This window comes from Amia ocellicauda, chromosome 1, assembly GCF_036373705.1.
Source record: "Amia ocellicauda isolate fAmiCal2 chromosome 1, fAmiCal2.hap1, whole genome shotgun sequence".
NCBI classification, from domain to species: Eukaryota; Metazoa; Chordata; class Actinopteri; order Amiiformes; family Amiidae; genus Amia; species Amia ocellicauda.
In genome coordinates, this window is record NC_089850.1 from 57,109,167 (window position 1) to 57,124,984 (window position 15,818).

The 15,818-nt window shown below is 43.3% G+C and overlaps 1 protein-coding gene across 1 annotated transcript; it reads right to left on the reverse strand.

Moving 5' to 3' along the window:
- Positions 1-4,595: 4,595 nt before the first annotated feature.
- LOC136754096 (apolipoprotein A-IV) lies at positions 4,596-7,922 on the reverse strand. Its single transcript, XM_066710428.1, has 4 exons — positions 7,761-7,922; positions 7,299-7,359; positions 6,983-7,073; positions 4,596-5,904 (listed from the first exon to the last, which is right to left on the reverse strand). The coding sequence occupies exons 1-4, from the start codon at positions 7,905-7,907 to the stop codon at positions 5,121-5,123; spliced, it is 1,083 nt and encodes a 360-aa protein (XP_066566525.1). The 5' UTR covers positions 7,908-7,922; the 3' UTR covers positions 4,596-5,120.
- Positions 7,923-15,818: the final 7,896 nt, after the last annotated feature.

Genomic DNA, 15,818 nt, shown 5'->3' on the forward strand with positions numbered 1-15,818 from the left:
AACGTTGTTGGCATGTTGAAATCAGAGATCAAAGTCCTTGAGGCTCAGCTTGCTGATCTGTGCTGTATTAGTGATATGGAAGAATTGGTCAACCAGCCCATGAGAGAGATGGTGTGCACAACAAACCCTAGGAAGTTTGAGCCTTTAGAGCAGGAAATTGTAGATAACTGCTGGGTTACAATAGGTTATAACCACAGAAAAGGGAGCGCACAGTCCTTAGGAGAGACAAGAGCTTGAAATGCCCAACAGGTTCGAACTGCTGGACACCGACTTGGACAGTGACAGCTCCGAGGGTGATGGGAGGGTAGTTGAGAACCAGAGCACCATCGTGCCCACTCCCCCCCAGAAGAGGGAGGTAGTTATAGTAGGAGACTCGATTCTTAGAGGTGTAGATCACACAGTGTGTTCTAGTGATAAGGAGACCTGCATGGTATCTTGCCTGCTTGGTGCTCAGGTTGCAGATCTCCCTGAACTAGTAGACGGGTTACTGGCCAAAGCCGAGGGGAATCCACTGGTCATGGTCCACATTGGAACCAATGACATAGGAAAAGGAAGGGCAGAGGTTCTGCAAGACAAATTTATAGAGTTAGGAAAGAAACTAAAGAGCAGAACCTCCACAGTAGTTTTCTCCAAAATACTTCCAGTACCACATGCATGGCCAGGGAGACAGGCTGATATAAACAAGGTAAACACGTGGTTAAAATCTTGGTGTAGGGAAGAGGGTTTTAGGTTTATGGAGCATTGGTCTTTCTTCTGGGATAGATGGGACCTGTACAAACCAGATGGTCTACATCTAAACAGAAGGGGGCTAATGCATTGGGAGAGCGTATGTGCAGAGAAATTGAGAATCTTTTAAACTAGGGACCAGGGGGCAGGGAGCTCTCACAATGAGAGATGTTCCACTAAGGAAAGAAAACCAAGGGAAACTGCTAGTAGGAAAGTCCTGAAATGTTTGTACCTCAAAGACTGATCCTCAAATTGGAAGCTGTAGGCATTCAGGGTAATGTAAGTAGATGGATTATGAACTGGTTGACGTCTAGGAAACAGAGGGTGTCGATTAGAGGAGTCGTTTCTAACTGGAGTGAGGTTGTTAGTGGAGTTCCACAGGGATCAATACTAGGGCCTGTGCTTTTTCTAATATATATTAATGATCTGGAATCTGGGATAGTCAGCAAACTTGTCAAATTTGCAGATGATACTAGAATAGGTGGCTCAGCAGATACAATCTCAGCAGCACAGGCTATTCAAAGGGACTTGGATAATATTCAGTTGTGGGCCGACACCTGGCAGATGAAATTCAATGTGGACAAGTGCAAGGTATTACATGCAGGTAACAAAAATGTCCACTATAATTACACTATGGGAGGAATAGAACTAGATGAAGTAACGCATGAGAAAGACCTAGGAGTCTATGTGGACTCGTCAATTTCTCCATCCAAACAATGTGGGGAAGCAATAAAAAAGGCAAACACAATGCTAGGGTATATTGTCAAAAGTGTAGAACTGAGAACAAGGACAGTGATGTTCAGACTGTACAATGCACTAGTTAGAGCTTATCTGGATACTGTGGACAGTTCTGGGCTCCACACTTCAAGAAAGATATCGCTGCTCTAGAGGCAGTTCAGAGGAGAGCAACCAGACTTATTCCAGGTCTGAAGGGAATGTCCTACTGAGAGACTGAGGAACTGAACCTTTTCACCCTGGAACAGAGGAGACTACGTGGGGACTTGATCCAAGTCTTCAAAATCATGAAAGGCATCAACCACATCAAACCAGGGGATCTTTTCCAGATCAGCAGGGACACATGCACCCGGGGACATAAATGGAAATTGGGCTTCAAGGCATTCAAGACAGAAAACAGGAGACACTTCTTCACACAGAGAGGCGTCACAATCTGAACAAACTCCCCAGCGATGTGGCTGAAGAGACAATTAGGGAACATTCAAAAACAGACTGAATAGGATCCTTGATCACTTAGTTATTAATGGACACCAAACGAGCATGATGGGGCGAATGGACTCCTCTTGATTGTACACATGTTCTTATGTTCTAATGATCTGGTTCACAGGCAAAGATAAATAAAATATGCAATCACTTGAATAAACTGCAAGAGGATATATGCCTGTTGCAGGAGATGCACCTCTCAGAATCTGATCATCTAAAGTTAAAATCTAAAGTTTTTAACCAAGTATTCTCAGCAACATTTAACTTAAAAAAAGAGACATTTAAATATTAATTAAAAAAACATCCCATTAATTAATAAAACCACTGTGGCAGATCCTGAGGGGCATTACATTATAATCAATGCTACGCTTAACAATAACAATATCACAACTGCAAGTATTTTGGAGAGTCGCAAGGCCTCATGACTGGACTGCAGGGTAGAGTTCGCTCTGTCTGTTTTGGCTCTAAAATAAATCCATCCGTTTAAATTAAGCATCCCTGGCTGCAAAACCTGACACCTTAAATATGTCTAAACTGCAAGGAAATAAGGGGAAAGGGGAGGAGGAATTCAAATCTCCGGTTAAGAAGAAACAGAAAGATACTCTCTCCGTCACAGGAAGTCCCGAGCGTCGCCATTACAACTGCTCTGCAACAAATAAACCTGCAAGCGATCATTAAACAGACAATAGAAAGTTTGCTCTCAGGGGAGATAAAATACCTAACTGAGGCAATGACTGAGCTGACACTTGAGTTCAGCAAGCAGGCTACCATCTCCCAAGAGTTGCAGTTCAAATACGACACTGTACAGGCTAATATGTGCTCACTCAAACGGGAGGAAACTCACAACGTACAAGGAATGGAAGCTCTGCATAGTCAACTTTTCTAGCTGCCCCCCCACAAGGCTCCACTGTACAGCACTGTATTTAAATGTCTTGAACATTGTTGCATTTGTTCTTCATTTTAGCATTAAATATGAACCATTTATGATGATGTGCAACTAACTGTTTATTTTTTCTTTTCAGTGTGCCCCTACATTTTGGACTGTGCCCCTACATTTTACAATGTATTTCTATTGTAATGTCATTTTCTTGTTGCAAGCTCCGAGACTACTGTATATAGTTCATTGCCTGGTTTGTTTTCATGATCACTAGCTGTCATTATCTTCTATATGATCTGTTTTGATGAGAATAAAAAAATTGACCCATCTTTTTTTCATAATTGTTTCACACAACGACTAGATTTCTCAGATTCAATCATTGTAATCGGAGGGGACTTTAACACAACCTCTAGCCGAATAGATTGCTCAAATACTAATAATCATTCCAGAGTGTGGCACTCTGCGGAAACAGTCAGGCACTATAGTAATGATCTTGGTCTCTGTGATAGTTGGTGATTGCAACATCCATTTATCAAATAATATACACACTTCTCTCCTGGTCACAAAACATTCTCTCACATTGATTTCTTTTTTACTAGTAACTCAATCATGTCAGATATATCAGAGACTACAATTCACCCCATTATAATATCTGACCTTGCACATTCCCTTAAACAATCGACTCTTACAAAAACCTCCCACTAGATGGCGCCTCAATACGTCACTGTTAAAGATGAAGAGTTTGACTCATTCTTGCAGAAAGAGCGCACATTCTTCATGGGAATGAGCGATTCTCCAGAAATATCACCATCAATACTAAGGGAAAATCATATCATACTCATCATATAAGAAAAAAAGAACAAAAACTTGAAAATGATCTGGAACAAAAACTTCAACTACTATGCCTTGTACTTAACTGTATTCTTGCACTTTGTATGGCACTTATATTTTGTAAGTCACCCTGGATAAGGGTGTCTGCCAAGAAATAAAAAAATAAATAATAATAATAATAATACTACAAGACTCTACCAGTATGAACACAATTCATGCTTGGCTACAGACTTTAATAATATGCTTATGCTTTTAATATCACTTTAAACATCCAATGTTTTGTGTTTCTGCGGGGGAAGTCTTTGAAAATTAAATGTTAATCCAAAAGCCATTTGAAATGTTAATATTGTCAGCGAATGTGCGTACTGGAATATAGAAATACAAATGGCATGATTATGTTTGCATTTGTACCTAAATAACGCGTGCATACATGGAAAATTAAAATGCAACTGTGGGATAAAAGTATAACCAGTACATCTGACTGATACATCTGACATCTGCATATATTGCAACAGTTTCCTTGACAGCTGTAGTGTTTTTACACACATGATTATAGTAGAGCTGGGCTGAGCAATGGAAACAACACTTTTTTGGTTTCCTCTGGTGTCCTAATACTTATGTATTACAGATAGAATGAATGAATAAAACAGCGTATTTATTGTAAATAGACAGATATACAAATTATCAGTATTTCTGTCCACAGTAATAACAACAATAATAGCTGTAATGCTCTTCCATTTCTCATAAACACAAGTTTTATAATTCAATTAATTCTGCTGTAATACAGTGGGAAAACTCATACAATACACAACTGTTGAAATTAAGAGACTGTTTATCTCCTGGTAGTGTCTGTGTATCTGGCACTGGGGTCTTCTCACTCAAGTGAAATGTAAATGCTTGGTCCACATGACTAAATCATTCAAAATAAAATGATTCTGGACAGTTTTGTTATTATTTACATATTTCTTCTTTATTTTATTGCAACACCAAAAGTCTTCATGCATTCACATGAAATAAACACCATCAAAACAAAACAAGGAAAATATGAACATCCAGCACAGTACAACACAACAATAAGCCAGTCACAGGGCACAACACCATCAAAACAGGATGTCTTTGCAGTTCACCCAACAACAGGTCTCAAATTTACAATCGCATGAAGCGCTGTGTAAGACCAGGTCACAATCCATGAAACCCTGAAGGAAGCAGTCACAACCGCAGCGCATGTTGGGTGAAGCAGTGCATGCTGGGTTGCCTGCTCACAGTCACACTCACACTGGGGGCTCATGTTCCATCACATTCTGCCAAGGCCAGCACAAGAAGCCACCTACAGATACCCTATAGGGAAGATGGCACTCTCATGTTGCATGTTGATACTAAATTCAGTCCGCGAGTTTGAACTGGTTTTGAGCAATGACCAGGACAACCTGGCCAACGTACACCTTGGTCTCCCGCTGCTCTGGTCACCTCAGTTCAGGTTCTGCTGGATCTCCGCTAGCAGGGCGCTGAGTTTGGCGGAGAAGTCCTCCACCAGGGGAACAGATGCTCTGGCCGGGCTCAACTCTTGTAGCTGCTGCTCTAGCCCTGCGCTGAACCGCTGGGCCTGTGAGGAGGAGTCCTGACAGAAGCGGGCCACACTATGCGACAACTCTTCCCCCAGAGGCCGAGCGGACGTCAGGAGCCGGGCCAGCACCTCCCGCAGCTCCCCAGCCCGGCCCTGGAGGCCAGCTCTGAACCCTTCTGCATTCTGGACCAGCCTGTCAGAGACAGCCTGCAAATGCTGCTGCAGCTCTTCCTCAGTGGACGAAGGAGGCACCCCCTCTCGGAGCTCCCCGACCGCCCTGGCTGTCTGCACCCTGAACTCTTCCAGGTAGGGTCCCAGTTTCTGGTTGCTGTGGTCCAGCGCCTGCTCGATCCTCTGTAGCACTTCCTGGTAGGGGGCGTCTCCTTGGGGTGCATCGGCCTTGACCTCCAGTCCCCGGATGTAGGTGTTGAGGTGACTGCAGAGCTCCTGGGTGTTGCGGTTGAACACGCCCTGCATTCGTTGGGCGTAGGGGGCCAGGCGGTCCCGGATCTGGGCCCCCTCGTGCTGCAGCTGGTGGCTATATGGTGAGAACTTCTCCCTGAGCTCGTGGAGTTCCCGCATCAAGCGCACCCGCAGCTTCTCCGAGTCCAGGCTCAGCTTGTGGTGTAGCTCCTGGAAGTCCTGAGAGTAGAGGTTGATTTTCTCTAGATGGTTCTTCCACAGCCCACTGCAGAGAGGGGATCCAGAATTTAATAACAGCTCTTTGCATTCACCCATGACTCCACCACCAGTGACCCTCCAGTGGACCACTTTTCTGGGCAGAAGCCTTCTATATGAGCAGCATTGATCTTGCAAACAGACAGTCTACTATCAGAGTATTATACTCAGAGCTTCATGCTGAATCTCAAAGGTGTCATTTTCACTGGGGGACATAAGGGGACACGTGCCCCCCCCTACTTAAAAAATATGTGAAAAATTGACCATTTTCATTGTTGATACCAAACACATGCTGTCTGAACATATAGACATTACTGTCGAATAGCAACTATTAGTAGGTGATGGGTTTTCCAGAATATTATAGAAGAATGGTTATTTTCATTAGTACCTTATTATATTAGCAACACAATTGATATATAATATGCATTGTATAGTTTATTTACGTGTTGCAGTATTTAAAGAAAAACTGACATGCAGGCTAACTAGCTGATGTTGAGAAATCAGGTGAGAGGGCCTGATTTTTTAACTTAAAAGAATAAAAATTAACTGATCATAATGATAAATGTGGTGCTGTCACATCATTGTTTGTGAGAAAGTTTTGAACTTTAGATGGCTGTGCGTTTTTGTAATTTTAGTTTTTTTTCATGCTGACAGCGTTTGTGGAATAGAAAGATATTACATTAAAATTATATTGATATTTATTTAGCAATTAGTGGAATGCTAATGGTTTATCAATCGAATTTCTATGCAATATTAAATTTGGGGAACCTAATGTAAAGCAAATTATTTTCCAAGTGAATCAATTCAGCTATTGTTATGCTAATGCCTGTAATAAAAAAGAAAATAGCCTATATCCTGCTAGTTCTCATTACAGCTGAGCTCTCAATTGAATCTTTAACTGAAGTATAGTCTGAAATCAGCAGAAACAAATGTTGTGAAGAAGTGAGGATGATTTTCTCCTTTTAATAGTAATATTTTCAGCATGCTCTTTCACTTAAAATTTTATCAGGTTACAGAGTATGTCATATCATAAAACATCTTGTATCAATCAGTTCTGAACATGGTTGCAGTATCTTCACTTCACTTACTTCGATTCCTTGGTGATTTCAGTTTGCTGGCTCTTGTCTGAGACCTGATTGGCTCCTTCATTGAGGTAATCCCACAATGCAGTTCTGACGCCTGTGGTGTGGAGATAAAACCAAGAGAAATAACCTTCAGTGAGTTTCACAGTCTTGCTCAAACAAATTAACGAAGAATTGCATTGTCACATAGAAGGGCTGCTGTACTAATTGAGTACTGTGCAGGATGTGTAAAATAACTATTTTTTGCCTCCTCAGATTCAAGGCTATAAAGGTGTAAATTCAATCATTCAATCCCTGATGACAACATGGTAGAAATACAAACCTGCCACAACGGCAAAGGTCAGAGCGAGGATCACGATTTTCAGGTGCATGTTTGTCTTTTCCTTTGAAACAGAAGGACAAAAATAAATGGTTACTGTGCAGTCTTCACTCTGAAAATCACCCTCTCCAAGATCTCATCTGGTTCAAGAGAATTCGACCATAGGCAAGCCTTCCCAAGTCTAACACTTTCTTTCGACAGACGTGGAAATCAACTGAAGAAAAGCCTTTAACTTTAAAAGCTATTTTGAAGCAAATGAGAAAAACTACATGAATGACGCTATTGGAAACCTCTTTTCTATAGCCATCATTCATAAATCTGAGACCCCATCTCCCTGAGATCCCTGAGGGGACATGGACCTGGCAAGGCAGAGCTTGCAATTTCCCTTCGATGTAAGCAACCACTTGTATTATGACAGAAACCTGTCAGGTGAAAGAGGATTTGGAGCTGCAATGAGCTTCTTACCTGCAGCCGAGTGTGTGCGGCCGACTGTCCCTCTGCTCTGGCACTTATACCCAGGAACCTGTGCTTATCAGCGGCTGAACTCGACCCCAGACACTGTAAATAAACACCACGTGGAGGGTCACTGCGGGTCTTTCCGGGCGACGTCATGCATTGTTGTCAACACTGCTAGATAACAAAGGCTCAGAGCTCTTTCTCTTTCCCCCCCGAAATTTTACTGCTGGTGAACATTGGACGCCAGAACGTGTTTCCTCCTCTGAACATTGATCTCTGCCGTCTACTGTACCAAACAGGTCATGGTCTGTGTCCACGCAGTGAAGAAATATAGATCTCCACCACATCAGATTGACTCATTCTAATAACTTCCAACATAATACTGCTGATTTATCAGCAATAAAAAAGGCCTAAGGCATGGATTTCATCACTTTATATGCATTGTATTGAATGAGTTGCACAAACTGAGCTACTTTTGCACGTGTCCTTCCTGCTTTAATGTAATCCACACAACCTGTATTTAATGGGAAATCAAAGGCAAATATTGCATATCTTGTGTGAAAATAGCTCTTGCATATCTCTTGTTATAATATCCCATTCATTGTCTCATTGTCTAGGTACAAAAAAAAATGTACAGGTCAAAATGCATATTTACAGGCGATAAATTATCTATCCACATAACATGCGTGGTACAGACAAACCCACACAGCGAAAGGAACTGTGTAAATCTATCTAGTTGCACTGCAAGCTTTTTCGCACAGATATTGTCAAACATATCCTCTTAATTTGAAAAGTGTTATTCAGTGATTCAGTTAGTTAGTTAGTTTAGTGCATTGTGGTGGCAATCAGACACTTACTCACAATATTCCTTAAACTAGATGTTTCACAAAATATTGTCATTTTTAAACAGTTGAATTCCACTTTTCCTACATCTCTTAGAGTCTCTCCATGAAGATTTGTAAAAAGAAATACTGCAGTGCCATTTATCTCACACTCCATCCACAACCAGGCCGCTCAATATAACGTATAATGGTTGTACACTGTAAACACTATGAAACTGCTATGAACTGCTTCCTACACTGAGGTCTGCTGTTCCTGTTTGGGTATTTTCTTTATTTTATTGGCAATAATAGCCAGTATTGGCAGACCATGTGGTGAAACAGGTGAACAGGTGAAACAGACCATGTGGTGACCTTAAATCCGCAACAGTGAACTGGCACATCAACGGAGAGCCAAAACAGGGGAAAGTTCAAGGGAATTTGGCAATGAAGCGCATGTTGAGAAACTACTCTTACTGACAGGAGACGGGGCAATGTCCTCTCACTTACTGCGTTGAAATTTCAGAAATCTCGGTGTCCCAGACAAAGTCCATCAATTCAGTACAATAACACCAACAGAAACATTATTATACCTGTATAGCATTACCTCATTACACAGATAAGGAATATTTTATCTTTCTGCTTCTGTTTACTTTTTTTTTTTTTTAGCAGTAGACATCTAGCGTTATGTCTTTATCATTTTTCACTGTTGAAACTTATACCCTTCCTGCCAAAAAGAATAGTGAGCATAGTCCAGATGTTTTTTTATGAATGAGAAATCCTTATAATTGATCAATTGTACTACAGCTATTTGTAAAAAAACAAAAAAAACATCTGTTGCCTGTAACAAACAAATATATTTTGTTTTTCAATTAACTTAATTTTACCTCAGACTGATCATGTGGAAAGCCTAAGACTATTTGTATTCAAGCTAAACTTAAGGTGTCATTTCTAGTTGAGGGACTATTTTAAAACCAAAATGAACTGATTATTGTTTCAGCACTGAAGAAGACAACTTTGAATCAACACCATTTGCTGTTGCTATACATAGTTGTGCAGTTATAGATACTGGGCAGCTCTGGTTCTGGATTTCTGTGAGGTCTCATTTCACCTCAAATCTCAATAAGTAATGGAACCATTTATTGAAGTGAACCAATTAAGCATTATGTCTATGTTGGGAGCAGGTGGGGCTATAAAGGGACCAATAAAATCAACACTATTATGGAAGGTTCTCTGTCACTTCTTACAGATACACTCCAAAATATGTTAATGTATTTCCTATAATAATATAAAAGGAATAACCTCAAAAGTTCTGATTCCTTCTACCGCATATTCTGCACAGACTCTTGAACACTTTCAATAGTGTTCCACAGTGGATGATTTGTTATTCCTGATGTAGGTGTTGTATCTTGGATCAATGTATTACCAGATGTCCCGAATTAGGCCGTTGCCCTTCCCTCCCTTTATTTGAAAAGGGGAAACTGCTTACCTATGAGTGGGCAGGCTGTACGTTTGAACCTACCAGTGTACAATTCCAAAACACAGTTTAGTTTAAACCAACATTAAAAACTTGGCACAGTGAAAAAGAACAGACTTTCTGTTCACATCAGCGTGCCAGATCACCTACGTCAAGTCCGTATTTGATCAGTGCATTAAATTGACAGCAGCAAACATGAAATAACAGAGGGGAATTAATTTAACAAAATCATCAGAGGTACCGATGAAGTCACTCAAAATAGCTACTCCTGGAAATGGAAAGGTCAGAACTGCAAAGGATTGATAATAGAAGATAAGCCTCAGAAAGCACAGACCCCACAGTAGCATTGCATGGTCAACCACCTTTCAACAAGGACTTGGTGAGTTCTGTTTCTGTGGGGAAAGTAAAGCAATATCACGCCAAGTTTCAAAATAAAGTGATCTTTTTTTAAAGGCAGTGTACTGTGATTAACTAGGACTCCAGTGCGATCCAGTAACAGATCTGTGGTAGCTGAAGGTAATGCTACACTGCCCAAGAGCTGGGTTTCATTCCTCCTGAATAATTTAGAAAGCAGCGAAAGTTGCTCTGGTTACCCACTCTCTCTCATACCAGGGGCCTCGGTAGAAGAAACAATGAATGTAGTCCTGGTCTGCAGCTGGTGCGTCTTATTATTTTGGGTTCGTTGCTGGGCTCTGAAGGATTTTGGCTCATATTCTGGGAACGGGAGCTGTGACAATGGGACACAGTGTGGAGAAGAGAGAGAAGAGCAGCCTCCATGCCAGCCAGGTATTGTGGGATTCTAGAGTAACCTTCCTTGGTGTGCTGATGTCGCAGTGGGAGGGGGAGCCTATAACTGTTTGTAATTGGAAGCCTTGTGTGTGTGTGTTATGTGTGTGTTATGGATTCAACAGTGTAACACTTCATTGTTTCAACAATTTTCTTTCCTTTTGTCACAAATGGATTTAAGAAAAGGTGAAAACCCAAAGGAGGCCATCTTGTTCAGCACTTTGTTTATTCCTGTGTCAAGCTCCAAAAACCTGAAAATAAGCTGATTCATTCCGATCAGAAAGGTTACACGTGTGCCGAATGGGAGGCCACGGTTGTCAAATGTACTCTCACAATACCGCCTATGTTTTGGGCTGCTCACTGTCTGTCGAAATCTCAAACTCTTGACAGGATTTTACTGCCCAGATGGAGGTTCAGCCCCGGTCCCCTGTCCGAAGGGCACATTTGGGTGGAGTGTGGGGGCCAAGGATGCGGGGAGCTGTGAGAAGTGCCCAGCCCACCACTTTAGTCCTAGGCCTGGCATGCCTGCTTGCCTGCCCTGTGGCACCTGGGCAGAGCAGCCAAACCCTGGCCAGGACACCTGTGTGTGCCCAGGAGAGGGCCAGGCTTTCCAGGTATGAATAGAAAGTAGACCTATAACAGAAATGATCTCTGGCATCTCAGACCCTTTTAAACCATCTAATCACCTCACATATGTCTAATATAATGCACTGCTATAATCACTTAACTAAAAACTTTGCCTGTAATTGGTTTTGCTTGGGGGTGTCGGTTCCAGGCCAGTGACGGGCAGTGTCCGTGCTCGCTGGGGTACAAGCCGGTGGGCGAGGGCTCTGGGCTGTGTGTGAGGAGGGTGTATGAGATCTGCAGAGATGGCACAGCGCGCTCACAGGAGGGTGTCTGTCTGGACAGAGAACAGTGGGCTCAGCTCTGCACACAGCAGGTCATTACAAAACATTACTGTGCTGCCAATGTCGGACCCTGTAGTGTCTGGGAGGATTAAAAAAACAAACAGGTGTTTGCCATTGCAGGTATGCTCCTCCCCCTCAGACTATCAGGGCTACAATAAAGCATTGGGGCTGTGTCTCTGTCGAACCCCGGACCTGAGTGCGGTGTGTGACGGACAGTGCAGGAGGAGACAGAGGCAGGCCATCCAGTTGACCTGCACAGGGACACTGAAGCTCCACATCTCCAGCAGCAAGACCAAGGTAACCCTGCAGCCTGCTCCCTAGTCTCACTGCCCACAAGGGGGTCAGTTAGACTCCCAGTCCCGATTTATATTGCTTCAAGTTGGGTGATAATTGGCCAACTTCATCCATCCATGACACGTGCGCTATCCAAATCTGAGATACTCATCTCATCTGAAATAATCTGTAAGTGTGACGTCAGACATGAACAGAAGAAGTTGTATGTTTATACATATTTCCAAATTAATGGTTGGTTTGGCTTTTGCCCAGGTCAAGATGTCTGCAAACGCACTGGACAAAGTCCTGAGCAGCTGGGACTTCCTAAATACCCTGCACTGCACCAGGCATTTCAACTACACCCGCCCAGTCTATCTGGTGGAGACTAACAGTAAGATACAGTGGGAATCTATAGGTGTCTGCAGGAATTTATTTTGTGTGTGTCCTGTGTGTGTTGCAGTGTTTGCTGTGCTGATGATTTTTGCAGAAGCCGGGTTTATAGGGGTGCTGAATGCAGAACCGAGAGAGGTACAGAGGTTGTTCGGGAAGACCAGACAAGAGCCCAGCAGTCTGAAGGAGTCATCAGATGTGTTTGGTAATTTCTGCTGTGTATTACATCACTCAAATAGTGCTCTCTCCAGCCTACATGACTACAGTTCCATTACAACCCAGCAAAATTGACCTATTTAAAATCGCCCTGATCAATGTTTCTGTAGAGACCTGCCAGTGACAAACCTTTTCCAGGGACATGAGCATTGATTCTAGGCACAGGCAACATCAAGATCTTGTAATTACTGATGATTCAGCATAAACCAATGTGTAATGATCTTTAGTCCACTTGCATTGGATACAAATTGAATGCTGCCTTATACCTGGGCCTTACTTTAGGAAATGTAACCTTCTACAATGAGACCACAGATGATGATGGATCTCACTGGCCAAGGAATGCGGGAGTGGCAGAACCAGCCTCCATGTTCACTGGGATCCTGAACCCCACAGTGTGTCTCAGTCTGGGGGACATTCTGCTATTCACTGTGCTGAAGGAACACTACCCACAGTATGACATGTGAGTATCGTAGCAAATACAAATAAAGGTTTCCACATCTTGCTAATTTGATTGTACAGCTATTTGTTGAAGGATTGCATGGAATTTGCTTCAGTAAAGTGGTTGGTAGTTTGTTCCAGACATCCACCACATTTTGTGTAGAAACGTCTTCTGTTTTCAGCCCTAAAAGCACATCCTATTAATTTCCTCAGCACCTTGTGCTCTTGTACCTTTTAAACTTATGACAATTTCAGTTTAGGGTTTTTGGAATAATTTGAAATTAATTGTAGGCATCCTTGGGGTGGTTGTGGATTGTGTTGCTCCTTTTTTGTGTTCTCTTGAGTTTCTCCCGCAACAATGTAACTGCCAAGAGCTCTCCTTTTCATCTTCAGAGACAACTTGTACAATACAAACGCCAACTTTGACTGGGGGGCCTTCCGGTCCCTGGCAGAGGACATGACTCTGGCTCCGACCCCCGCCAGGCTCTTCTCCCTGTCGTTCCCTGAGGCCGGAGTTTATGTGCTCAAGCTGAACAGCAACCGCTACAAAAGGATGGTACTATCTAAAGAAGGGGAACCTAGGGAGATTGGGGGACAAAGGGAGTCTAGCAGAGAAATTGTGAACTATAATAAGTAGTCACACAAAGACCTGGTGTCGCAGGAGGTCAGGTCAATCTGCACATTTTCAATTTAGGTTTTACATACTGAAGTTGCAGTTCGCTACTCAACCAACCGAAAATCATATGGAGGTCTAATCTACGTCAGAGCAGCTGAAATGTAGAGAGTAGGCATCTCTTACGGTCTCCTGTATACCTTCCTCCCTTTTCTCTTCTCTCCCTGTGCGTCTCTGCAGTACATCAAGGTGATGCCCGTTGGAGGGCAGTGCTACGAGGTCGGGCCCTTCTTCCCCACAGTTCCCCGACACATCATCCGCATGGGCATGGCCAGGAGCCGTCACCTTCTGCTGCAGCCTGATTGGCCAGTCATCGTTGGGCTGCTGGTGGGCTCAGCGCTCATTCTCAGCGTTTGTATCACTCTACTGGTGAGAACTCACAAGGGCCAAGAGACAACTGCCAATGACACACTGCGAATAAGCTGACATCATCATAAAATTGCTGTTGTATTGTGCTTTTTCAAGATATTGCACTTGATTTATGATGTCCTTATCCAACGCTGCAATACATAGCCCGTGCCTGGAACAGTTGGTAATTAAAGCCTTTAAGAAAACACAAATAAAAGCTAATAATGGCCATGGTATTGATCACGTATGTGCTCCATTATAGCTGTAATTCAGTCATTATAAATCTTTTAAAACATACATATTTAATTTGCCAGAGTGGTCTTTAAGGTAATTACTGCAATTGTAATTCAGCAGGTTTGTGTAGTTTTCGAGATGTTCTCCTTTCCGGTTTCCTCAGATTCTCTTCCGGGAGCATGGCTGGTCGGAGAAGACACCCATCAGCCCCAGATACAGGAAGCTGCAGCTCAAGTACAACCTGGATGACTATTCCTCCAGGGGCTCCACTGTGGTGGCTGTGAAGAAGTACCATCGCAGCTTGCAGATGCATGAGCCAGACCCAGGAGGCCAGACACAGACAGGTGATTTTTTTTCATTGCAGTTTTTGAAATCAGATCTTTCCTCTTCCAAGTATGACTGTCAGGCATTGGGTTTAATAGAAAGCAGTGATTCAAGTTCAGATTCCCCCAATGACTGATACCCACGCTGCTGACCAGATCCCACTTCCCAGCTCCCACACAGCCAGTGACCTCACAGACCCCCCTGTCCCTGCAGTGGCCGCTCTGACAGCCGATGATTTCTGGGACTACGAGCAGCAGATTGACCTGGAAGCTTTCGACACCCATGTGTTCTACGACATCTTGCTGAAACACACCATCGCTGTCACCACAAGGCTGGGCCAGCTCAAGGAGGAGGTATGCCAGCCTTCGTGAGCATGAACGGATTGTGCAATGTTAGTCTCCATAAACTGCTGAGAACAACCAAGGTGGGGGTTTCCTACCAAACATTTTTGATTATGGGCACAATATTTCTAGACACCTTCACATATTGCCATCTAGAAAGTTCCTGTTGGATTCTATTCCAGGGAAGAATTAAGAATAACTGAAGTTGTCTTGCAGATTTCTGTTATTTCCTTGTGTGCCCTGCATGATGTATTTACAGGAATCAACAGCATCTTCTGAATGTCATTGTGGTCTGTCTTCCTCCCCCAGGCGAAGGAGCTGTACGGCAAGGTGGCGGGCCGAGCCGAGTGGCTTGGTGCGCTGTGGGTGTCTAGACTGACTGAGACGGGTGGCAGGGTAGGAGCCAGAGATGGCGTGAAGGAGCTGTACCAGAGGAAGCACAGGGAGGTGGAGGAGGAGAGGGTGCGCCGCCGGGGCTTGGCTGCAGAGCTGGGATGCCTGCTGGACAGACAGCTCCAGACGCTGCAGGAGGAGCTGGTGGTCCGACAGGAGAGGCAGGGGGCATTTGGAGGTCAGCTGAGAGAGGCCCTGCGGCTGTTGGACCAGCTCTCCGCGGCAGTAGCCAGTCAGCACGGCACGCACTGGGAGCAGCAGCAACAACAACTGTAATTGCTGAGCCACTATGTACCTTTGTGAACTATAGCAGCCTGTATGTGGTGCTGCTTTGTTTTACAGTACCTTTATAAATACAGGTTTTTATTTCTAACATAGCCCTGGTATAAATAAGTCTTCTTCATGACCGTTTACAAAACACAACACTCTCACACAACATACTATGTGC